This window comes from Phyllobates terribilis, unplaced genomic scaffold (assembly GCF_046119375.1).
Source record: "Phyllobates terribilis strain yellow unplaced genomic scaffold, ASM4611937v1 Scaffold_11__3_contigs__length_659146591, whole genome shotgun sequence".
Lineage (NCBI taxonomy): Eukaryota > Metazoa > Chordata > Amphibia > Anura > Dendrobatidae > Phyllobates > Phyllobates terribilis.
The window spans coordinates 319,002,745-319,029,707 of record NW_027362771.1 but is presented as its reverse complement, the minus strand read 5'-3'; the positions used below and the strand labels follow the sequence as shown (position 1 = coordinate 319,029,707).

The following is a 26,963-nucleotide window of genomic DNA, read 5'->3' as shown; positions in this document are numbered from 1 at the left end:
ATGCACTGCTTCAGATCTCTATTAACCTGGAAAATAACCACATATCTGCAGGGTTAATAGCGTTTTTCCATGACAGGTTTCCTTTAAGAAGTTGCTTGTTAAATCAATAGGCAATTACAGCTATGCGGGGTAGATTAGCACAGATATATAAAGTAGTTTTACAGAAGAGGTTAGCAGAGGATTTTTTTTACTAACAAAGCAGGGTGATGTGTGTGCATTGATGGAAGATGAATGCTGTACTTACATGTCTGACAGCTATGACCTAGTGGCAGGGTATCTCAAGAAAATAAAAGTGCTCCAAGAGTTAACATCTCCAGTGGATGAATGGGACCCCTTCTCATGGATGAGTTCCATAGGAGGTTGGTTGAATTTGTTCTTTGGTTCATTCCTCAAACCAATAAAAACAACTTTTATTTATATTAATTCTATATGTTGTATTTCAAAGTTTCATGTGTATTTGAAAATAGTGTATTTCGAGCTCGTAAAAGAGCTATTGATTATAATTGATTGGTATTAGAGATGAGCAGATCAGGTAAATATTGAATTCACCTGATGGCGTGGTTTTTCGTGGGAAATTTGATACGCTGAGAAGTTATTCTCTGCAAATTTAATGTCTCTTATTATGCTCTTGGATCTTTCCAGACCCCAAAGCATAATAAACATAATATGTAAAAAAAATCTTTATACGCACCTCACCAACCCCTCCACTCCTCATGGTCAGCCGCCTGGGTGGCGTTGAGGAGCAAAAGGGCTGGCAAAGTAAATTATAGGCTGTTTTTTTAAAATATTTTGATGCTTTTATGGTTTAGAAAACTATCCAGGAGCCACCATTTTGCTGAATACTTATGGATGAAAATTACAAAATGTACATGTAAGGGTGTGACAGAGACTGTTGTCTACCTGCCCCTGAAGATAATAATTGTAGTGTGATTATCGACTTGGGTTTTAGTTCATTTTATTGTACGATGTAAAATGTGTAAAATGTATTGTAAAATGCATAGAGTGTTATAAGTACTGATGCTGCTGTGTGGGTACTGTACTGGTAATGCCCAAGGAATCCTGGTACACTCAGCTTAAGGGTAGGGAAAGTATAGAACATAGGCTAGTACTTAGTTTGCGATACATAGGAACATTAGGGCAGATATGGCACTGTTGGGTCTTATTAGTGTACAGTAATATAAATAGTGTAAGGATACAGTTGAATATTTGGGACTAGCCTGACATGGGAGGGGGTATGGCTCAAGTTAAAAAGGGAATTAATTCCTGGTTCAGTTAGTTAGCGAGAGTTAGAGAAAGTGTGAGGCTTGTGTGAAGTTCAGGTTCAAGTTGCAGTGGGCTGGAGGCACATGGAGTACATATTGTTCTGGCAGCATGAAGCTGTACCAGATTTACTGCAGACATTCCTATAATGTCTGGGGCCTATGGCCTAAACTAGGCACTGAGGAGTGTGTCTTAATCCCTTCCAGAGGAAGCCGGGGGGGAAACGCATGAGGGAAATATAACAGATCTCGGGAGTGCTGTGGTGCCGGGGGGGAAATCCCTGGGGCTTACAGGAGGATCATGCGTAGGGATAGTCCAAGCTGAATGTAAGCAAGAGCTTGAAATGTACTGTGTTGATGGAACTGGAACTGGACGGTGCTGTATCCGATACTGCGTGCTAAAGGCTGATGTACTTGAACTGTCCAGTAAAGTTGAACTTGTTATAACAAACCAGTTGTCCTATGATGTATGATCCTGGACCAAAGAACATGGATGCAGAGGAGGCCTCCGGCCTGCAGGTGAGTACAATGCAATGTACACAGCACACAATAAGGAACTGGGATACTGTGTGTTTGTAAAGTGCCAGGGTGTGGAGAGGCAGCATCTCACCCAAGGCTACCGCCATGGGCACTTTACATACACATTTTGGTGAATGCGGATTTTTGTAAAATTCTAATAAAATTCAATTCCATTAGAATTTATTCACTCATCTCTACTTGTGATTGATAAAGGTATTTACGTATAAACTAAAGGAGGGAACTGAGGCGGAAAATAATAAACACAGCTATTATAAACGATAATTTGACAATATGATTAAAATGACTTGTTATATGTCAGTTATGCACCAGCTTTATAAAATAATATTTTGTTTATTTCAGCTAAAGAAACCTGTTAAACCTGCAGATATCCTTGAAATCCTCTGTAAGATGCTGTTTTCTAGATAGGATGTCCTGGCAGAAAACAGACATCTCAACATGTTGGAGACTCAGAGGCGGAACTTGAAAACTAATGATTGTTTATGTTTTCCTTAAGCGTTTTTTAATTACTACTGATATGCAGCATTATTTGGTTTGGGCATTTGCAGAGATACCATGGCTGTAATTTTGACATAAATACTGGACCTTTTGCAGCAAGTCAGATCTTTCTCTTTGATATTCTTGGGAATCTCCGTAATATATTTTTATCTATCCCTTTTTAATTGTAACTCTTGTTCTAAATAAACTTAATTTTATTTAAATAAATTGTGAAGATTTAATCTTTTCTAGGAAAGTCAGATTTCCATATCATGCTAAATTTTGACATGTAAATATTAACCTCCCATTTATTTTCTATGTGTTTTTCAATCCATCTAATGTAGTGATGAGAATCTATATTTAGGAACAATCACTAATGTATTGAAGAAATAGTTAACATATGTATATTTGGTCATCATTAACTATATGATTTGTATGTATAAGAAACTAGATGCACTCAAGAATATTCCATGCTTTTCACTTTGTTTTTATTAGGAATGTACAGTACAGACTAAAAGTTTGCACACACCTTCTCATTTAAAGATTTTTCTGTATTTTCATGACTTTGAAAATTGCACATTCACACTGAAGGCATCAAAATAATGAATTAACACATGTGGAATTATATACTTAACAAAAAAGTGTGAAACAACTGAAAATATGTCTTATATTCTAGGTTCTTCAAAGTAGCCACCTTTTGCTTTGATGATTGCTTTGCACACTCTTGGCATTCTCTTGATGAGCTTCAAGACGTAGTCACCGGAAATGGTTTTCACTTCACAGGTGTGCCCTGTCTGGTTTAATAAGTGGGATTTCTTGCCTTATAAATGGGGTTGGGACCATCAGTTGTGTTGTGCAGAAGTCATGTGGATACACAGCTGATAGTCCTACTGAATAGACTGTTAGAATTTGTATTATGGCAAGAAAAAAGCAGCTAAGTAAAGAAAAACGAGTGGCCATCATTACTTTAAGAAATGAAGGTCAGTCAGTCCGAAAAATTGGGCAAACTTTGAATGTGTCCTCAAGTGCAGTTGCAAAAACCATCAAGCGCTACAAAGAAACTGGCTCACATGAGGACCGCCCCAGGAAAGGAAGACCAAGAGTCACCTCTGCTTCTGAGGATAAGTTTATCTGAGTCACCAGCCTCAGAAATCACAGGTTAACAGCAGCTCAGATTAGAGACCAGGTCAATGCCACACAGAGTTCTAGCAGCAGACACATCTCTACAACAACTGTTAAGAGGAGACTTTGTGCAGCAGGCCTTCATGGTAAAATATCTGCTAGGAAACCACTGCTAAGGACAGGCAACAAGCAGAAGAGACTTGTTTGGGCTAAAGAACACAAGGAATGGACATTAGACCAGTGGAAATCTGTGCTTTGGTCTGAGGAGTCCAAATTTGAGATCTTTGGTTCCAACCACCGTGTCTTTGTGCAACGCAGAAAAGGTGAACGGATGGACTCTACATGCCTGGTTCCCACCGTGAAGCATGGAGGAGGAGGTGTGATGGTGTGGGGGTGCTTTGCTGGTGACACTGTTGGGGATTTATTAAAAATTGAAGGCATACTGAACCAGCATGGCTACCACAGCATCTTGCAGCAGCATGCTATTCCATCCGGTATGCGTTTAGTTGGACCATCATTTATTTTTCAACAGGACAATGAGCCCAAACACACCTCCAGGCTGTGTAAGGGCTATTTGACCAAGGAGGAGAGTGATGGGGTGCTACACCAGATGACCTGGCCTCCACAGTCACCAGACCTGAACCCAATCGAGATGGTTTGGGGTGAGCTGGACCGCAGAGTGAAGGCAAAAGAGCCAACAAGTGCTAAGCATCTCTGGGAACTCCTTCAAGATTGTTGGAAGACCATTTCCAGTGACTACCTCTTGAAGCTCATCAAGAGAATGCTAAGAGTGTGCAAAGCAGTCATCAAAGCAAAAGGTGGCTACTTTGAAGAACCTAGAATATAAGACATATTTTCAGTTGTTTCACACTTTTTTGTTAAGTATATAATTCCACATGTGTTAATTCATAGTTTTGATGCCTTCAGTGTGAATGTACAATTTTCATAGCCATGAAAATACAGAAAAATCTTTAAATGAGAAGGTGTGTCCAAACTTTTGGTCTGTACTGTATATATATATTTATATTATTATTGTGATTTTTAAAAAAATATTTTTATAATTTTTTTCACTTTTTTTTACTTATTTACTTTGTCCCACTATGGGACTTTCACTTTTTGCAGGCTGATCACTTGTATAGCATAGGGATGCAGGAGCATTCCTATGCTATGCAAACTATCAGCGTTGCACTGATAGGCAAACTTGTTAGATCATGCACTGCGCATGATCTTGAACTTTGCTAGCTCTGGTGACCTGGATGTCGTCATGATGACATCGGGTCACCATGGCAACGATCGGGCCCCGCGATGATGTCACGGGGTCTCCAATCCAAGGGCAGAGGGGCTTTCTTCCCTCTGCCAACCCCTCTGCCTGCATGCTAAATGATACAATCGCAGAATTTAGTGGGTTCAAGTGCAGGGAGCAGTGTGCGGGCACCACTGCTGGCACTGAGTCCTGGGTGTCAGCTGTCAGAATCAGCTGACACCCAGTGGCAATCACCCATGCACAGCCCCCTGTGCTAAGACAATCTCCATGACGTATATATACTCCATCGGTCGGGAAGTCTTTCCCGATGATGACAGATACAAATGTCGGGAAGGGGTCAAGGGCACAAATTATAAACTTACCTTAGCCATGCATCTTTAAATTTTTTTTTTGTTGCTTTCTAACACTTATAACTTTTTTTACTCTTTCCAGCAATGTAGCTGTAAGAGGGATTACTTTTTGCAGATCAATCTATAATCCGCAATAGAATCATTTTAGGTAGAAAGTAGTGATAAGTGAGCACTAAAATATTCGGGTACTCTTTGCTTGGGTCGAGCAAATTGGAATACTCGTGTGCTCGACCCGAGCAACGAGCCCAATGTAAGTCTATGGGAAACTCGAGCATTTTTCAGGTGGCCCCCCCCGGCGGTCTACAGAGGGCCTAAAAATTGCCCAAATCGATCGGAACAGTGCTCAAATGACTTGGGAACAGCATGGGGAAGACCTCTGGAAGCATTTCTGACCCCAGGTCACTGCCTAAAAGTGTGCCCATCATAAGTGATCCTGGGAGCATGCAATGATGCCTCCCGCCATGCACCTGTTGTTGTAGACTTGCAACAATCATTGTCCACGTCCTTGTCCCAGTGCAGCGTTCAGTTGTCCCTACCCCATTCCTTGGAATGCAAGCGCAATTATGCAGCCAGCCACCCACCCACCTACAGGCCGCAACACTAAACTGCCAGATTTCTGGGCAGCTGCTTGCACTTGAAATATGGCCTTTTAAGCTCGTGGAGGCGAAAGCTTTTCACAACCTCATGCCGGCGGCAGCCGGGTGTCCATACTCGGTCCCCAGCCACCACTATTTCTCCCGGTATCATCTCCATCTTCCACAAGCACGGGTCCCACAACATTACCCGTGCCCTCCCCAGTGCACTTACTGGGAAGGACCGCCTAACCACAAACACATGGACAGGTGAATGTGGCCAGGGACGGTACGGAGCCAGTTCACAACTTTTTTGCTGAGAGTTGTATTTAGCTCGGTGAAAGGACTGGCATAGAGGGCAACCGTATCTACTCAGGCTGTCATTTCTCCATCACCAGGTTCCGCCCATTGTCACACACGACCATGCCTGGCTGTATGTTCAGCGGTGAGAGACACAGATCAGGCTGCTGTGTTACAGCTTTCAACAACTCTGCAGTGCTGGGCAGTTTGTCAATTAGGCATTAAGCATGTTATTTTCAACACAGCCTGCTGCCGCTTGGCCAAGGCAGTGCTGCAGTGCTGTCAGCTTGTGACTGACGTGGTCATTTCGGAGATGGAGGAGGAGGTGCATGAGCTGAACAATGTGATTACATTGAGGTTAAAATGTTGACGCTGTTTTTTATACTAAAGAAAGATCCTATTGTTTTGGGTTTTTTTACGTTATTTTTTAAGACAAATGAATTCCCTGGGAAATGTCATTTTAACATTTTACAACCTTATCTGGCAATGTAGTGTGTGACACATCATCAGACACATCCTGTTTTATTTATGATGGAGGGACTCTGACAGTCATAAAGCCTATTTTTATAGGGACATCAGACGGCCCTTACTATTCTTAAAAGGCCAGCAGTCGGCCCTCGCTAACGTTAGAGAGCCATCAGCCAGCTATGCTTTGTTGTTCCCATATTTAACAAATGGGTCTCCTATACTGTTATTGCGCATCCAGTGACTGCAAGGGCACCCAAAAATTTGGACGCAACCCAATACCCCTTTGAAAAGACATAGAGGAGGGTCTCAGTAAAAAAAATGTTCCCATTATAAAGGAGCGGGTCTCCTATATTGGTAATGCCCATGCTGTGACTGCAAGGGCTGCCAAAATTTGGGAAAAACCCCACTAAGAACCAGGGCCACAGTAACAAGTACAACTTGTTTCCATTAGAAAGGAGAGAGTTTGCTATACAGTTATAAGGTATGCAGTGAGGCCAGCGGCTGACCAATTTTAGGAAAAACCCCACTAAGAATTTAAAGACACATAGGGCAGGGCCACAGTAACAAGGTACTACATGTTCCCATTAGAAAGGAGAGGGTCTGCTATACAGTTATAGGGTAAGCAGTGAGTCCAACGGCTGACCAATTTTAGGAAAAAGCCCACTAAGAATTTAAAGACACACAGAGCAGGGCCACAGTGACAAGGTACGAAATGTACAAATTAGAAAGGAGAGGGTCTGCTATATAGTTACAGGGTATACAGTGAGTCTACCGGCTGACAAATTTTAAGAAAAACCCCACTAAGAATTTAAAGACACACAGAGCAGGTCCACAGTAACAAGTACGACATGTTCCCATTACAAAGGAGAAAGTCTGCTATACAGTTATAGGGTATGAAGTGAGTCCAACGGCTGACCAATTTTAGGAAAAACTCCACTAAGAATTTAAACACACATAGAGCAGGGCCACAGTAACAAGGTACGACATGTTCCCATTAGAAAGGAGAGGGTCTGCTATACAGTTATAGGGTATGCAGTGAGTCCAACGGCTGATCAATTTTAAGAAAAACCCCACTAAGAATTTAAAGACACATAGAGCAGGGCAACAGTAACAAGGTACGACATGTTCCCATTAGAAAGGAGAGAGTCTGCTATACAGTTATAGGGTATGCAGTGAGTCCAACGGCTGACCAACTTTAGGAAAAAACCCAATAAGAAATTAAAGACACACAGAGCAGGGCCACAGTAACAAGTACCACATGTTCCCATTAGAAAGGAGAGGGTCTGCTATACAGTTATAGGGCATGCAGTGAGTCCAGCAGCTGACCAATTTTGGGAAAAACCCCACTAAGAATTTAAAGACACACAGAGCAGGGCCACAGTAACACGGTACGACAAGTTCCCATTAGAAAGGAGAGGGTCTGCTACACAGTTATAGGGTATGCAGTGAGTCCAACAGCTGACCGATTTTAGGAAAAACCCCACTAAGAATTTAAAGACACACAGAGCAGGGCCACAGTAACAAGTACGACATGTTCCCATTAGAAAGGAGAGAGTCTGCTATACAGTTATAGGGTACGCAGTGAGTCCAGCAGCTGACCAATTTTGGGAAAAAGACCACTAAGAATTTAAAGACACATAGAGCAGGGCCATAGTAACAAGTACGACATGTTCCCATTAGAAATGAGACAGTCTGCTATACAGTTAAAGGGTATGCAGTGAGTCCAGCGGCTGACCAATTTTAGGAGAAACCCCACTAAGAATTTTAAGACACATAGGGCAAGGCCACAGTAACAAGGTACTACATGTTCCTATTAGAAAGGAGAGGGTCTGCTATACAGTTATAGGGTATGCAGTGAGTCCAACGGCTGACCAATTTTAGGAGAAACCCCACTAAGAATTTAAAGACACTTAGAGCAGGGCCACAGTAACAAGTACGACATGTTCCCATTAGAAAGGAGAGAGTCTGCTATACAGTTATAGGGTATGCAGTGAGTCCAACGGCTGACAATTTTTAGGAAAAACCCCACTAAGAATTTAAAGACACACAGAGTAGGGCCACAGTAATAAGTACGGCATGTTCCCATTAGAAAGGAGAGAGTCTGCTATACAGTTATAGGGTATACAGTGAGTCCAGCGGCTGACCAATTTTTGGAAAAACCCCACTAAGAATTTAAAGACACACAGAGTAGGGCCACAGTAACAAGTACGACATGTTCCCATTAGAAAGGAGAGAGTCTGCTATACAGTTATAGGGTATGCAGTGAGTTCAGCGGCTGACCAATTTTAGGAAAAACCCCACTAAGAATTTAAAGACACATACAGCAGGGCCACAGTAACAAGGTACTACATGTTCCCATTAGAAAGGAGAGGGTCTGCTATACAGTTATAGGGTATGCAGTGAGTCCAACGGCTGACCAATTTTAGGAAAAAAAACACTAAAGAATATAAAGACACACAGAGCAGGGCCACAGTAACAAGTACGACATGTTCCCATTAGAAAGGAGAGAGTCTGCTATACAGTTATAGGGTATGCAGTGAGTCCAACGGCTGACAATTTTTAAGAAAAACCCCACAAAGAATTTAAAGACACACAGAGTAGGGCCACAGTAATAAGTACGACATGTTCCCATTAGAAAGGAGAGAGTCTGCTATACAGTTATAGGGTATGCAGTGAGTCCAGCGGCTGACCAATTTTAGGAAAAACCCCACTAACAATTTAAAGACACATAGAGCAGGGCCACAGTAACAAGGTACTACATGTTCCCATTAGAAAGGAGAGGGTCTGCTATACAGTTATAGGGTATGCAGTGAGTCCAACGGCTGACCATTTTTAGGAAAACCCCCACTAAGAATTTAAAGACACACAGAGCAGGGCCACAGTAACAAGTACGACATGTTCCCATTAGAAAGGAGAGAGTCTGCTATACAGTTATAGGGTATGCAGTGAATCCAACGGCTGACCAATTTTAGGAAAAACCCCACTAAGAATTTAAAGACACATAGAGTAGGGCCACAGTAACAAGTACGACATGTTCCCATTAGAAAGGAGAGTCTGCTATACAGTTATAGGGTATGCAGTGAGTTCAGCGGCTGACCAATTTTAGGAAAAACCCCACTAAGAATTTAAAGACACATAGAGCAGGGCCACAGTAACAAGGTACTACATGTTCCCTTTATAAAGGAGAGGGTCTGCTATACAGTTATAGGGTATGCAGTGAGCCAAACGGCTGACCAATTTTAGGAAAAACCCCACTAAGAATTTAAAGACACTGAGAGCAGGGCCACGGTAACAGGGTACGACAAGTTTCCATTAGAAAGGAGAGGGTCTGCTGTACAGTTATAGGGTATGCAGTGAGTCCAACGGCTGACCAATTTTAGGAAAAACCCCACTAAGAATTTAAAGACACATAGAGCAGGGCCTCAGAAACAAGGTACTACATGTTCCCATTAGAAAGGAAAGGGCCTGCTATACAGTTATAGGGTATGCAGTGAGTCCAACGGCTGACTAATTTTAGGAAAAACCCCACTAAGAATTTAAAGATACACAGAGTAGGGCCACAGTAACAAGTACGACATGTTCCCATTAGAAAGGAGAGTCTGCTATACAGTTATATGGTATGCAGTGAGTCCAACGGCTGACCAATTTTAGGAAAACCCCCACTAAAGAATATAAAGACACACAGAGCAGGGCCACAGTAACAAGTACGACATGTTCCCATTAGAAAGGAGAGAGTCTGCTATATAGTTATAGGGTATGCAGTGAGTCCAACGGCTGACAATTTTTAAGAAAAACCCCACAAAGAATTTAAAGACACACAGAGTAGGGCCACAGTAATAAGTACGACATGTTCCCATTAGAAAGGAGAGAGTCTGCTATACAGTTATAGGGTATGCAGTGGGTCCAGCGGCTGACCAATTTTAGGAAAAACCCCACTAAGAATTTAAAGACACATAGAGCAGGGCCACAGTAACAAGGTACTACATGTTCCCATTAGAAAGGAGAGGGTCTGCTATACAGTTATAGGGTATGCAGTGAGTCCAACGGCTGACCATTTTTAGGAAAACCCCCACTAAGAATTTAAAGACACACAGAGCAGGGCCACAGTAACAAGTACGACATGTTCCCATTAGAAAGGAGAGAGTCTGCTATACAGTTATAGGGTATGCAGTGAATCCAACGGCTGACCAATTTTAGGAAAAACCCCACTAAGAATTTAAAGACACATAGAGTAGGGCCACAGTAACAAGTACGACATGTTCCCATTAGAAAGGAGAGAGTCTGCTATACAGTTATAGGGTATGCAGTGAGTTCAGCGGCTGACCAATTTTAGGAAAAACCCCACTAAGAATTTAAAGGCACATAGAGCAGGGCCACAGTAACAAGGTACTACATGTTCCCATTATAAAGGAGAGGGTCTGCTATACAGTTATAGGGTATGCAGTGAGCCAAACGGCTGACCAATTTTAGGAAAAACCCCACTAAGAATTTAAAGACACTGAGAGCAGGGCCACGGTAACAGGGTACGACAAGTTTCCATTAGAAAGGAGAGGGTCTGCTGTACAGTTATAGGGTATGCAGTGAGTCCAACGGCTGACCAATTTTAGGAAAAATCCCACTAAGAATTTAAAGACACATAGAGCAGGGCCTCAGAAACAAGGTACTACATGTTCCCATTAGAAAGGAAAGGGCCTGCTATACAGTTATAGGGTATGCAGTGAGTCCCAACGGCTGACCAATTTTAGGAAAAACCCCACTAAGAATTTAAAGATACACAGAGTAGGGCCACAGTAACAAGTACGACATGTTCCCATTAGAAAGGAGAGTCTGCTATACAGTTATAGGGTATGCAGTGAGTCCAACGGCTGACCAATTTTAGGAAAACCCCCACTAAGAATTTAAAGACACACAGAGCAGGGCCACAGTAACAAGTATGACATGTTCCCATTAGAAAGGAGAGAGTCTGCTATACAGTTATAGGGTATGCAGTCAGTCCAACGGCCGACCAATTTTAGGAAAAACCCCTTTAGGAATTTAAAGACACATAGATCAGGGCCACAGTAACAAGGTACTACATGTTCCCATTAGGAAGGAGAGGGTCTGCTATACAGTTATAGGGTATGCAGTGAGTCCAATGGCTGACCAATTTTAGGAAAAACCCCACTAAGAATTTAAAGACACACAGAGTAGGGCCACAGTAACAAGTATGACATTTTCCCATTAGAAAGGAGAGAGTCTGCTATACAGTTATAGGGTATGCAGTGAGTCCAACGGCTGACCAATTTTAGGAAAAAGACCACTAAGAATTTAAAGACACACAGAGCAGGGCCACAGTGACAAGTATGACATGTTCCCATTAGAAAGGAGAGAGTCTGCTATACAGTTATAGGGTATGCAGTGAGTCCAACGGCTGACCAATTTTAGGAATAACCCCACTAAGAATTTAAAGACACATAGAGCAGGGCCACAGTAACAAGGTACGACATGTTCCCATTAGAAAGGAGAGGGTCTGCTATACAGTTATATGGTATGCAGTGAGTCCAACGGCTGACCAATTTTAGGAAAAACCCCACTATGAATTTAAAGGCACACAGAGCAGGGCCACAGTAATAAGTACGACATGTTCCCATTAGAAAGGAGAGAGTCTGCTATACAGTTATAGGGTATGCAGTGAGTCCAACGGCCGACCAATTTTAGGAAAAACCCCACTAAGAATTTAAAGACACACAGAGCAGGGCCACAGTAACAAGGTACAACATGTTCCCATTAGAAAGGATAGGGTCTGCTATACAGTTATAGGGTATGCAGTGAGTCCAATGCCTGACCAAGTTTAGGAAAAAACCCACTAAGAATTTAAAGACATACAGAGTAGGGCCACAGTAACAAGTACGACATGTTCCCATTAGAAAGGAGACAGTCTGCTATACAGTTATAGGGTATGCAGTGAGTCCAACGGCTGACCAATTTTAGGAAAAACCCCACTAAGAATTTAAAGACACACAGAGCAGGGCCACAGTAACAAGCACGATATGTTCCCATTAGAAAGGAGAGAGTCTGCTATACAGTTATAAGGTATGCAGTGAGTTTAACGGCTGACCAATTTTAGGAAAAACCCCACTAAGAATTTAAAGACAGATAGAGCAGGGCCACAGTAACAAGGTACGACATGTTCCCATTAGAAAGGAGAGAGTCTGCTATACAGTTATAGGGTATGCAGTGAGTCCAACGGCTGACCAATTTTAGGAAAAACCCCACTAAGAATTTAAAGACACATAGAGCACGACCACAGTAACAAGGTACGACATGTTCCCATTAGAAAGGAGAGGGTCTGCTATACAGTTATAGGGTATGCAGTGAGTCCAACGGCTGATCAATTTTAGGAAAAACCCAAATAAGAATTTAAAGACACATAGAGCAGGGCCACAGTAACAAGGTACAACATGTTTCCATTAGAAAGGAGAGGGTCAGCTATACAGTTGTGGCACCCTGCTGTTAACAGTTATCACAGGACCCAAAAGGGTGCATGGATGGACTTCTCCACAAGAGGCCCTGATTACAAACAAACACCTCCACCCTTCCACCTCATACCACCAGAGGGAGCCCGTTAGGGATATATATATATGGAGGGTGGAGCCAGGCAGCTCAGTCTCAGTCTGAGAGAGAGTATGCTGCCACTGAGAGCAGTGAAGTCGCAGCACGGCTGCTGCTGTATTAAGGGCCCTGAGTGTAGCCGGAGGCAAAGAGGAGAGAGGAGTTGAGGGGGCAGAGGAGCATCATAGGCTCACCCCAAGACATGAACCGGACACCGGGTCCACGCCTACAGGGTCTTTTATACCCAGTAGGGATCACCGGCATACCAGGAGGACTACAAGTCCTTGGTCGACCTGAAGCTAAACCCTTGACAGGACTAGGAACCACGAAGGCCCCGGCGTTCAAGGAGAATAGTGGTTGCCAGAAAAAGGTCCTACTACCAAGCGACAGGTGAAGGAATAGCATGACACAGAAGCTAGGCCCAGTTGCAGGATGGCCAGGAGCTTAGAGAAAGAGGGAGACACGGACCAGGAGGCCTTATACCAGCTCACTGGGGAGAAGTCCTGAAGTGCACCCTTCCTACCGAGTACCCTGGACCGTACCTGATTTCCGCGTCAGTAAAGGTACTGAAGTGAATCCCCTGTCTCTGTCAGTTATTCCTGCTGCGCCATCTCTCCTGCACTGCAAGCCGCAGCATCACCACCATTTTCACCTACACTGCCCAGGGGGCCCGCTCCGCCTGTGGGGAGCAGAAACATCCCAGCTGCCATCACATCACCACCCGGAGGTCTGCAGCAGCACCGATAACCATTACCGGAAACCACAGGTGGCGTCACGAGACAAACTGTACACAAAAACCCCTTTTTAAAGAGAGACCCAGAGTAAGGGCCCGGGAGCTAACTGCCGTGACCTCATAAACAAGGTGAAAGGCCCGGGTACCGAGTCCCCTATATTCCCCTTGGGTGACACACAGTTATAGGGTATGTAGTGAGTCTAACGGCTGATCAATTTTTAGGAAAAACCCCACTACGAATTTAAAGACACACAGAGCAGAGCCACAGTAACAAGTACGACATGTTCCCATTAGAAAGGAGAGAGTCTGCTATACAGTTATAGGGTATGCAGTGAGTCCAACGGCTGACCAATTTTAGGAAAAACCCCACTAAGAATTTAAAGACACACAGAGCAGGGCCACAGTAACAAGTACGACATGTTCCCATTAGAAAGGAGAGAGTCTGCTATACAGTTATAGGGTATGCAGTGAGTCCAACGGCTGACAAATTTTAGGAAAAACCCCACAAAAAATTTAAAGACACACAGAGTAGGGCCACAGTAACAAGTACGACATGTTCCCATTAGAAAGGAGAGAGTCTGCTATACAGTCATAGGGTATGCAGTGAGTCCAGCGGCAGACCAATTTTAGGAAAAAACCCACGAAGAATTTAAAGACACATAGAGCAGGGCCACAGTAACAAGGTACAACATGTTCCCATTAGAAAGGATAGGGTCTGCTATACAGTTATAGGGTATGCAGTGAGTCCAATGGCTGACCAATTTTAGGAAAAAACCCACTAAGAATTTAAAGACATACAGAGCAGGGCCACAGTAACAAGTACGACATGTTCCCATTAGAAAGGAGACAGTCTGCTATACAGTTATAGGGTATGCAGTGAGTCCAACGGCTGACCAATTTTAGGAAAAACCCCACTAAGAATTTAAAGACACACAGAGCAGGGCCACAGTAACAAGCACGATATGTTCCCATTAGAAAGGAGAGAGTCTGCTATACAGTTATAAGGTATGCAGTGAGTTCAACGGCTGACCAATTTTAAGAAAAACCCCACTAAGAATTTAAAGACACATAGAGCAGGGCCACAGTAACAAGGTATGACATGTTCCCATTAGAAAGGAGAGGGTCTGCTATACAATTATAGGGTATGCAGTGAGTCCAACGGCTGACCAATTTTAGGAAAAACCCCACTAAGAATTTAAAGACACACAGAACAGGGCCACAGTAACAAGTACGACATGTTCCCATTAGAAAGTTGAGAGTCTGCTATACAGTTATAGGGTATGCAGTGAGTCCAGCGGCTGACCAATTTTAGGAAAAACCCCACTAAGAATTTAAAGACGCATAGAGCAGGGCCACAGTAACAAGTTACAACATGTTCCCATTAGAAAGGAAAGGGTCTGTTATACAGTTATAGGGTATGCAGTGAGTTCAACGGCTGACCAATTTTAGGAAAAACCCCACTTAGAGTTTAAAGACACACAGAGCAGCGCCACAGTAACAAGTACGACATGTTCCCATTAGAAAGGAGAGAGTCTGCTATACAGTTATAGGGTATGCAGTGAGTCCATCGGCTGACCAATTTTAGGAAAAACCCCACTAAGAATTTAAAGACACATAGAGCAGGGCCACAGTAACAAGGTACGACATGTTCCCATTAGAAAGGAGAGGGTCTGCTATACAGTTATAGGGTATGCAGTGAGTCCATCGGCTGACCAATTTTAGGAAAAACCCCACTAAGAATTTAAAGACACATAGAGCAGGGCCACAGTAACAAGGTACGACATGTTCCCATTAGAAAGGAGAGGGTCTGCTATACAGTTATAGGGTATGCAGTGAGTCCAACGGCTGACCAATTTTACGAAAAACCCCACTAAGAATTTAAAGACACACAGAGCATGGTCACAGTAACAAGTACGACATGTTCCCATTAGAAAGGAGAGAGTCTGCTATACAGTTATAGGGTATGCAGTGAGTCCAACGGCTGACAAATTTTAGGAAAAACCCCACTAAAAATTTAAAGACACACAGAGTAGGGCCACAGTAACAAGTACGACATGTTCCCATTGGAAAGGAGAGAGTCTGCTATACAGTCATAGGGTATGCAGTGAGTCCAGCGGCAGACCAATTTTAGGAAAAAACCCACGAAGAATTTAAAGACACATAGAGCAGGGCCACAGTAACAAGTTAGAACATGTTCCCATTAGAAAGGAAAGGGTCTGCTATACAGTTATAGGGTATGCAGTGAGTTCAACGGCTGACCAGTTTTAGGAAAAACCCCACTAAGAATCTAAAGACACACAGAGCAGCGCCACAGTAACAAGTACGACATGTTCCCATTAGAAAGGAGAGAGTCTGCTATACAGTTATAGGGTATGCAGTGAGTCCAACGGCTGACCAATTTTAGGAAAAACCCCACTAAGAATTTAAAGACACATAGAGCAGGGCCACAGTAACAAGGTACGACATGTTCCCATAAGAAAGGAGAGGGTCTGCTATACAGTTATAGGGTATGCAGTGAGTTCAACGGCTGACCAATTTTAGGAAAAACCCCACTAAGAATTTAAAGACACACAGAGCAGCGCCACAGTAACAAGTACGACATGTTCCCATTAGAAAGGAGAGAGTCTGCTATACAGTTATAGGGTATGCAGTGAGTCCAACGGCTGACCAATTTTAGGAAAAACCCCACTAAAAATTTAAAGACAGAAAGAGCAGGGCCACAGTAACAAGGTACGACAAATTCCCATTAGAAAGGAGAGAGTCTCCCATAGTGTTGGCCTATGCAGTAAATGCAAGGGCTGCCAAAAATTTGGAGGCACTACAATGCCCCTTGGAAGAGACGTGGAGGAGTGCCTCATAAAAAAATGTTCCCATTAGAAAGGAGCGGGCCCCCTATAGTTGTAATGCCCATGCACTAAGTGTATGGGCTGACAAACATTTACTCCTGGGGTATACATGAACATACTTTATAAAAAATTTTTTTTACGGGCATCATAAACATCCTTTAAAAAAATTATGTGGCTGTTGCATCATGGATCACGGTCACCCTGGTGATATGGTGGTGGAGGATGAGGAGAAGGAGGAGGACAAGAGCAAATAGCCAAAATCAGGAAGCGTGTACCCATGTGTGTGTGTGAAAAGGTGCATGGGAATACACCCCCCAAGTAAAGACACTGGATTTGAGTTTAAGCTACGCTGCTATCATTCGTTGGTGCTGAGAAGTCTGGCCCAATCCAGCCCTTGATTTTTATAAGAGTCATCCTGTCAGCATTTTCAGTTGACAGGCGGATGTGCTTATCAGTTATAATTCCACCAGCGGCACTAAAAACCCGCTCTGATAAAAAGCTGGCGGCAGGGCAGGCCAGGACCTCCAAGGCATAGAGAGCCAGTTCATTCCATGTATCCAGCTTGGATACCCAATAATTATAAGGCGGAGGATGTTGGTACGGTCGGCAAGGTACTCCCTCAGCATCTTCCCAAACTTTGGACTCCTTGTGAGAGTACCCCGCGCCTCAGGGCCTGTGCGATGGGAGGGTCGGAGAAAACTCTCACAGAACTTTGACAGTGTTCCCCTGCCTCTGCTGGATTGAAGTTGTGTCTCTCTCGCCTGTAGTCCTTGGTTGTCCAACGAAGTGTGCCCTCTGCTGCCAGCATTTTCAGATGGGAATTTTTTAATAGTTCTGCAACAAGGGCCTTCTGGTACAGCCCCATTTTTGTAGACCTGTCCGCCTCAGGAATAAGAGATATAAAGTTCTCCTTGTAGTGTAGGTCTAGAAGTGTCACCAACCAGTAATGACTGTCACCCAAAATTTTGAGAATGCGAAGGTCATGGGAAAGGCAGTGTAACATAAACTCAGCCATGCGTGCCAGACTACTAACAGGAAAGACTTCCGTGTCCTCACCAAGAGGATGACTGACCATGCTCTCCTCCTCCTCCTCTCTGTCTTCTGGCCATCCACGCTAAACAGACGGTATAACAGCTGTGCATGTAGTACCGTCTATAGTGCATGAAACTAGCTCCTCTCCTTCCTTCTCCTCCTCCTTTTCCTCATTGTCACCCAATCCACATTGGGATGAGATGAGGCTTGGCTGTGTGTAATCACCCCATATGGTTCCTTGCTCCATATCATCGTGCTCCGCCTGCAATGCATCCTCTTTGATTGTGAGCAGAGAGCGTTTCAGAAGACAGATAAGTGGGATGGTGACGCTAATTATGGCGTCATCGCCGCTCACCATCTTGGTGGAGTCCTCAAAGTTTTGGAGGATGGTACATATGTCTGACATCCATGTCCACTCCTGAGGTCTTATGTGTGGAGTCTGAACTGAATACCGACGACCTTGTTGATGCTGGAACTCAACAACTGCCCTCTTCTGCTCACAAATCCTTCCCAACATCTGCAGTGTAGAGTTCCAATGCGTGGGGACATCACACACCAGTCTGTGAGCCGGAAGCTGCAAACGCTGCTGAAACACTGCAAGGGCCACAGATCTGCCTGCTCTTTCAGAGCTGTCTACAACTTTTCAGCATTGTGCGGTTTTTCACCTAAGCATATTAGCTTCAGCACAGCCTGTTGCCGCTTGGCCAAGGCAGTGCTGCAGTGCTTCCAGCTTGTGACTGATGTGGTCATTTCGGAGATGGAGGCTGAAGAGGAGGAGGAGGCTGAGGAGGATGAGGTGCAGGAGCTGTAGACCGTGGGGGCAACCCTGATTGACCTAGGGCCCGCAATCCTTGGCGTCGGGAGGACGTGTTCCGTCCAAAGGTCCGACTGGGTCCCGGCTTCCACTATGTTAACCCAGTGTGCCATCAGCGAGATGTACCGTCCCTGCCCACAAGCACTTGTCCACGTGTCCGTGGTTAGGTGGACATTACCGGTAACTGCGTTGTTGAGGGCAAGGCTAATGTTTTGGGACATGTGCTTGTGTAATGCAGGGACGGCACACTGGGAGAAATAGTGGCGGCTGGGGACCGAGTACCAAGGGACGGCCTCCGCCATCAGGTTGCGGAATGCTTCCGTCTCCACGAGCCTAAAAGGCAACATTTTGAGCGCAAGCAGTCGTGAAATGTGAGAATTTAGTAGTGTGGCCTGTGGGGCGTTGGCTGCTTATTTGCGGTTGCGTTCCGAGGAGGTATGGACAACTAAACGCTGCACTGGGACAAGGACATGGATGTGCTTCCTGATGCTGCTACTTGAGAGTGTGCGACGACACGTGCAGGGCAGGAGGCATCTTCGCATGCACCATGGACAGGGGATTGGCTTGCATGCACAACACCGGAAGAAGCAATGGTGCCACCCGCAGACACTGTTCCTGGACCCTGGGGTTCGGCCCACAAAGTCGGGTGCTTTGCTGCCATGTGCCTGATCAATCTGGTGGTGGCCAGGCTGGTCATTTTGCCACCCCTGCTGATGCTGGCCTGGCAGGTGTTGCAAATGGCCTTTTTGGGGTTATCTGCAGAGTCTTTAAAAAACAACTAGACTCAGGAAGACCTAACAGTTGTACTGGCAACTTCCTTCGTGTTGGTGTTACGGGGAACGGTTGCCTTCCTTCTGTCTGCGGCCACCACAATGCTTCTTCCTGCCAGTTGGGGTGCTCTGCCTCCCTCCCCCTGTGTGCTGCTGTCCTCGCTCTGCGTGTCCTCCTGCCAGGTTGGGTCAGTTACTATATCATCCACCACCTCGTCTTCCACTTCCGCACCCTGGTCCTCCTCCCGACTTTCTGGAAATTGTGTCTCATCATCATCCACCTCTTGTGACACTTTTGCACTGTCGCCTTCGTGTGACCGTGGCTGCTCAAATATTTGGGCATCGCTACACACGATCTCCTCTTGCCCCGCTTCAAGTGGACCGGGCGAGAGGCCCGAATCTATAAATGGAAAAGTGAACAGCTCTTCAGAGTGTCCAAGTGTGGGATCAGTTGTCTGGGTACTCGGCATGGTGGGAGGAAGGAGGATCAGGGTGAGGAATATGCGGTCCAGACTCACGGCTACTGAGACTTGACCGTGTGGAAAACAGGGTGGTGGTGGCTAAGTGACTGGAAGCATTATCCGCTATCCAACCAACAACCTTTTGACACTGCTCTGGGTTCAATAGTGGTGTGCTGCGGTCCCCTAGAAATTGGGACAGGAAGGTCAGGCGAGAAGATGTGGATGTTTGTTGTGGCACAATTTCGGCTTGCCCATGGCCTTGTCCTCGGCCTCTGCATGCACCATTACCATCACGTCCAGTTCCCCATCCCTTGCCACGTGCCTTGCCCATTTTAAATGGAGGACAGTATCTTCCACTCTCACTACAAATGACTGAATTTGGAGCGAACTTATATGTGATCCATGTGACGGAGAAAACAGAGTTTTAAATACTTGGCCTGTAGGTAAGTAGTTTGAACAGCAAACTGCTTTGAATTGCTTCACTGACGCACTAAAGGAAATTTTTAATGGAGGCCAGAAATGGCAGTATTTTCTGACAACGTATATGTCATCCGTGTGACAGAGAAAACAGAGTTCTAATTACCTGGCCTGTAGGTAAGTAGTTTGAACAGCAAACTTCTGTGAATTGCTTCACTGACACAGTAAAGGAAATTTTTTAATGGAGGCCAGAAATGGCAGTATTTTCTGACAACGTATATGTGATCTGTGTGACAGAGAAAACAGAGTTTTAACTACCTGGCCTGTAGGTAAGTAGTTTGAACAGCAAACTGCTGTGAATTGCTTCACTGACACACTAAAGGAAATTTTTAGTGGAGGCCAGAAATGGCAGTGTTATGCACACGCCCAGGCTGACTGGCCTGTGCGTGATTTAGTGATTCCACTGTGCCATGAACCGGAGAGTGCCTGGAGGGGAGTAACTAAGTATCAACCCGATCCGACCAAGGTCGCACGACGGCTAACGACGCCGTGCACCAGGCAGGAACCGAGCAGAGGGACCAGGAGCTACTCCAGGCCAGACCCCGGACACGGATGTTGACCCACACCGGGGAATACAGGAACAGGCAGGTTAGGCTGGCACACAAACAGGTGGGTATTGGCAGGCACGGCTGGCATGCAGACAGGTGGGCACTGGCAGGCATGGCTGGAGTGCAGACAGGAGGATACTGGCAGGCACGTCTGGTATGCAGACGGGGAGGTAGTAGCAGGTTGGAGCACAGGCTGGATAGGGTCCAGTACAGACTGGGATTCAGGAACAGAACCGCAGATGCGGTAGACAAGCAGAGCAGGCAGGAACCGCCAGAGCGGTGAGCAAGGCAGAGCAGGCAGGAACCGCCGGAGCGGTGAGCAAGGCAGAGCAGGCAGGAACCGCCGGAGCGGTGAGCAAGGCAGAGCAGGCAGGAACCGCCGGAGCGGTGAGCAAGGCAGAGCAGGCAGGAACCGCCGGAACGGTGAGCAAGGCAGAGCAGGCAGGAACCGCCGGAGCGGTGAGCAAGGCAGAGCAGGCAGGAACCGCCGGAGCGGTGAGCAAGGCAGAGCAGGCAGGAACCGCCGGAGCGGTGAGCAAGGCAGAGCAGGCAGGAACCGCCGGAGCGGTGAGCAAGGCAGAGCAGGCAGGAACCGCCGGAGCGGTGAGCAAGGCAGAGCAGGCAGGAACTGCTGGAGCGGTGAGCAAGGCAGAGCAGGCAGGAACTGCCGGAGCGGTGAACAAGGCCGAGCAGGCAGGAACCGCCGGAGCGGTGAGCAAGGCCGAGCAGAGAGGAACCACCGGAGCGGTGAGCAAGGCAGAGCAGAGAGGAACTGCCGGAAAGCGGTGAACAAGGCAGAGCGGAGAGGACAGGGCTCTGTTCACACTGAACAGACTGGAAGGGAAAAGCAGAACCAGACACGCACAAGGTACTTGCAATGAAGTAGCGAGTGGACTCCAAACTCACAAATGGAAGTACAGCGACAACGAGTAGGAGTTAGGTGCAGGTTCAGACTCTTCAGAAAAAGGGAAGGTACGGACATAGAGAAAAACAGGTAACAGGCTAGGAGAGTGTTCAGACAGGAACTGAGTGTTCAGACAGGAACTGACACTGCAGCGAGATACAGGAGCGGGTCTGGGTATGCGGCCCCCAGAATGGCGGACAAACAGGCTAGAAGACACAGATAACAGGTCTGGGTATGCGGCCCCCAGAAGGCGGGATGAGCAGGCTAGGAGCGTGTACAGACAGGCCTGGGAATACAGCCTCCAGGAAGGCGGACAGGCAGGAAAAACAGAACAGGACCTGGCACATCAGAGGCAAGAAGCCCTCTGAGGATAAGAGTTGCTCAGGCATCAGCTCCAAGGTGGAGCTGGTTTAAATATCAAGTGACAGACAGCAATAGGCTAGGGACGCATTAGGGGTGTGCCCACAGCAGCTACAAGAAACAGGAAGTAACCGGGCCGCCGCCCTAAGCAGTCAGAACAGAGACAAGCAGACAGCATGAATAGAAGCCAAGCTAGCAGACTGGACTGAAGATCAAGTTTGCGATCTTGCATAGTGAGAGATGGTCCACCATGCAAGCCCGCCACCAGGTATGTTATAGGCAGTATTTTCTGACAACGTATATGTCATCGGTGTGACAGAGAAAACAGAGTTCTAAATACCTGGCCTGTAGGTAAGTAGTTTTGAACAGCAAACTGCGGTGAATTGCTTCACTGACACACTAAAGGAAATTTTTAATGGAGGCCAGAAATGGCAGTATTTCTGACAACGTATATGTGATCCATGTGATGGAGAAAACAGAGTTTTGAATACCTGGCCTGTAGGTAAGTAGTTTGAACAGCAAACTGGTGTGAATTGCTACACTAACACACTAAAGGAAATTTTTAATGGAGGCCAGAAATTGCAGTATTTTCTGACAACGTATATGTGATCCATGTGACGGAGAAAACAGAGTTTTAACTACCTGGCCTGTAGGTAAGTAGTTTGAACAGCAAACTGCTGTGAATTGCTTCACTGACACACTAAAGTAAATTTTTAATGGAGGCCAGAAATGGCAGTATTTTCTGACAACGTATATGTGATCCATGTGACGGAGAAAACAGAGTTTTGAATACCTGGCCTGTAGGTAAGTAGTTTGAACCGCAAACTGCTGTGAATTGCTACACTGACACACTAAAAGAAATTTTTAATGGAGGCCAGAAATGGCAATATTTTCTGACTACGTATATGTGATCCGTGTGACGGAGAAAACACAGTTTTAAATACCTGGCCTGTAGGTAAGTCGTTTGAACAGAAAACTGCTGCTTGAAATATGTACCCGAAACACATAAAAAAGCAGGGAAATGCATAACAAGTCTGCAGCAAAAACAGAATAATCAGAGTAGATTGGTATTGCATACTTTGTTGTGGACGCGGCAGAAAAAATGTGGGAACATGGCCTTTGTATTAGGACTTTTGCACCTTTTATAAAAAGAAAAACAACATATTTATGTCATTGCATTTCGTAAATGATAACTTTTTTCTTTAAAGTAATTTTATTAGTACGTTTTTGATTGAATTTTATTACCTTGCTGCCTAGCTGGGGAGGAATAGTAAAAATTAAATGTGACATTATTTTCTGCTATTTTTATTTATTAAAGTTTACCATGAAGTATAAATGATTTGTATTAAATTTTGAGAGTCATTATGATTGCGGAGATGCTTTGTATGTATTTTATACTTTACTGTTTTTATTGGATATAATATCTTTTATTGTAAAACCCCTCAAAAAATTTATTTGTATTTTGGATATTTTTTTTATAGCATTTTCTTTTAGTCCCACTAAAGGACTTACTTAGCATTCCAAGCATTAGTGCTTGTCAATAGTATACCAACAGGCAGTCTTAGGGCATGCCTATGGCTTGGCCTTATACTTACAAATGGCGGACCTGTCGTTCTTTGTTATACCTCTCGTGGCCATAGTTATGTGTCATCAACCTGCAATCACATGGTAGCAGTGACAAGAGGCTTATGAAGGGAGGCTCCTCTCTCTATCAGACTCCTTAGGCTAGGTTCACACTGACTTTTTGAGGTGTTCATAAACCTTGTGAAACAGCCTATAGAAATGTTTCTTTTTTGGGGAGTTTTTGGTGAAGTTTACTTAAAGACGCCTGCAAGTAAGGCACTGCAATATGCTAGAATTTTAATATGCTGTATATAAGCCACCAATCCAGCCTGCAAACCAAGAAAAAGTTACTGGCCTTATCTCAAATGGGAAAAACCTGGTGACAGGTTCCCTTTAAGTTACCTATTAACTCTAATTAAATCATTCTTCAAGTCCTATAAGGACCTTGTATTATCACTTATTAAAATATATGTTGTAAGGTTAAACTCACCTGGACTGGATGGCTCCAAAGAAAAGCTCAAGGTTGAAGGTAGATTCCTTAAAACTCTATTAATGGATGATACCTTGAAACAGAGAATTTTAGCAACACACTATAAATACAATAAACATATATAGATAAAGACATTGGTTAAGGTAAAATTGGTAAACCAGGGCAACCAGCAATTATTGATTTGTTACTAAGGACTGTGCAAAGTTGGACGTCATTTGGCTTTAGTCATGGATCATGATTAGAACTCTGTATTTTATTCAGGTCATCAAAATGAAACATGATTAAGTTAACTACTTTGCAATCATGAGAGATTATCTTCATAATGCTATTCACAAACATATTAAGGATTTTTGAATTGTAGAACTACTGTTTCCTGCCAGTCTTACTGCCTGAATCATGATTACTCTGTAAGTGTATCAAACAATTACATCAATCAGACACCATATAACGGGATCAAATAGCTTCATTTTGATTCAAAAAATCTGGATTTATTTGATTTATAAATTGCTGAAGTTGTTATCCCGCAATGAGCTTAGTTTTAACTCCATGCACATATATGCTGGAACAAACAAACTTGGCCACTTTAGGGTTAATATTTAGAAACGTGTATATCGAAACTGGTATGCTTACATTTTTCCTACAGTTATTTCCCATTTTCTTAAAGGAGTTGTCCAGCCTTAGACTAAAAGTCTGCAATCACTCTATGTTACTGCAGCCTTGTGAATCCTTACATCACGCGCATTGCGTGCTGTGAAGGTACTCTCGTGCCGGGAGCGGGCAATCATGTGACCGCAAGTAGGAGAGTTGCATACTTCCGGCCACATTCCAACTGCACGTGCCTGGTCTCGCTCAATACACTTGCATCTAGTCAGTATTTGACCACATGTAGTAAAATCGCTAATTTGCTCCTGGCTCTGGCACCGGAGAATCCTCACAGTGCGCAGTGCACACGATGTGAGGATTCACAAGTCTTCAGTCACATAGAGTGATTGCAGACTTGTAGCCTAAGGCCAGACAACCTCTTCAATTATTGACTTCACACCCCATTGAATAGGCTGCTATATCTGCTGTCTGCTTGGCGGTTTGGTCCAAAGGATGACTGCTGATGGAAGGGTATATAACCATATACACTATCCAGCCTTAAAAGGGTATTCACATCTCCAAGATCCTGTCCCAACATGTAGTAGGTATAATAATAGTAATATTAGCAAATATATCTCCAATTAGAAATGTAGTATATTTTTTCTGATTCGTGATCTTTCCTCATGTGCAGTCATCGCAGGACGTTAGGTATCCATGGTTACGTCCACTGATAGTTAGTTAGCTAGTTGCTAGTGGTCATAACCGTGGATACCTAAGGTCCTGTATTGCCTGCATATGAGGTAAGAGAGATAGCGAATCAAAAATACTATACTACATTTCTAATTGGAGGTATTTGCTAATATTATTATTATTATTACACCTTCTACATATTGGGATAGGATCTTGGAGATGGGAATACCCCTTTAAGTTTCCTGTGTGCAGTATGTTTTAATGGATATGGATGAATTATGTGTATTGATACATGTCACTCAATCAGCAGATGGGACGACCATGTAATCAGGACAAAAGGCTGGCCAATCAATAATCAAGAAAATGGAAAGAGTATTAAATTGCACATGTTCATAAGGGAACTAATGTGCATGTGCACTGACAGTCATGACGTATACAGTTGAAACCAGAAGTTTACATACACTATATAAAAAGACACATATGCATGTTTTTCTTAATATCTGACATGAAATAAGAATAAACATTTTAGGTCAGTTAGGATAACCATAATGTTTAATATTTGCCAAATGCCAGAATAATGAGAGAGAGAGAGAATGTTTTAAGGCATTTTTATTACTTACTGCAAAGTCAAAAGTTTACATACACTAAGATTACTATGCCTTTAAACAATTCTGGACTGCCCATATAATGATGCCATGTGTTTGGAAGCTTTTGTTTTTTTTACAACATCTGAGTTAGAGACACATCTGTGGATGTATTTTAATGGGAAAGTAAAAAGAAATCTGCCAAGATATCATGAAGAGAATTGTGGACTTGCACAAGTCTGGCTCATCCTTGGGTACAATTTCAAGATACCTGAAGCTGCCTCGTTCATCTGTACAACAATTATACGCAAGTACAAACAAGATGGGAATGTCCAGCCATCATACCGCTCAGGAAGGAGACGGGTTCTTTGTCCCAGAGATGAATGTGCTTTGGTCTGACATGTGCATATCAACCCAAGGACAAAAGCAAAAGATCTTGTGAAGCTGGTAAGATTGTGTCAATATCCACAGTGAAACGAGTACTGTATCAGCATGGGCTGAAAGGCCACTCTGCCAGGAAGATGCCATTACTCCAAAAAAAAAACACAAAAAAGCCAGATTAATGTTTGCAAATGCACACAGGAACAAAGACCTTAATTTTTGGAGACGTGGTCTGATGAAACTAAAATTGAACTTTTTGGGCATAATGACCATTGTTAAATTTGGAGGAAAAAGGGAGAAGTTTGGAAGCCTAAAAACACCATCCCAGCTGTGAAACAGTGGCAATACTGAAGCAACATCTCAAGACATGAGCCAGGAAGTTAAAGCTTGGGCGGAAATGGGTTTTCCAAACGGACAATGACCCGAAGCATACTGCCAAAATGGTAACAAAGTGGCTTAAGGATAACAAAGTCAATGCTTTGGAGTGGCCATCACAAAGCCATGATCTCAATCCTATTGAAAATTTATGGGCAAAGCTGAAAAGGCAGGTGAGAGCAAGGCGACCTACTAACCTGGATCAGTTACACCAGTTTTGTCAGGTGGAATGGGCCCAAATTCCGACCAACTATTGTGAGAAGCTTGTGGAAGGATATCCCAAATGTTTGACCCAAGTCATTCAGTTTAAGGGTAATGGTACCAAATACTAATGAAATGTATGTAAACTTTTGACTTTGCAGTAAGTAATAAAAATGCCTTAAAACATTCTCTCTCTCATTATTCTGGCATTT

General features: G+C 44.1%; 1 protein-coding gene across 1 annotated transcript in view; it reads right to left on the bottom strand.

Annotated features, from left to right (window-relative positions):
* The window catches only part of PAX4 (paired box 4), a 183,127-nt gene that overhangs the window by 62,523 nt on the left and 93,641 nt on the right, over positions 1–26,963 (bottom strand). The window contains 1 exon segment of the mRNA XM_073650761.1: positions 23,939–24,011. Coding sequence (XP_073506862.1) covers positions 23,939–24,011 — 73 coding nt within the window.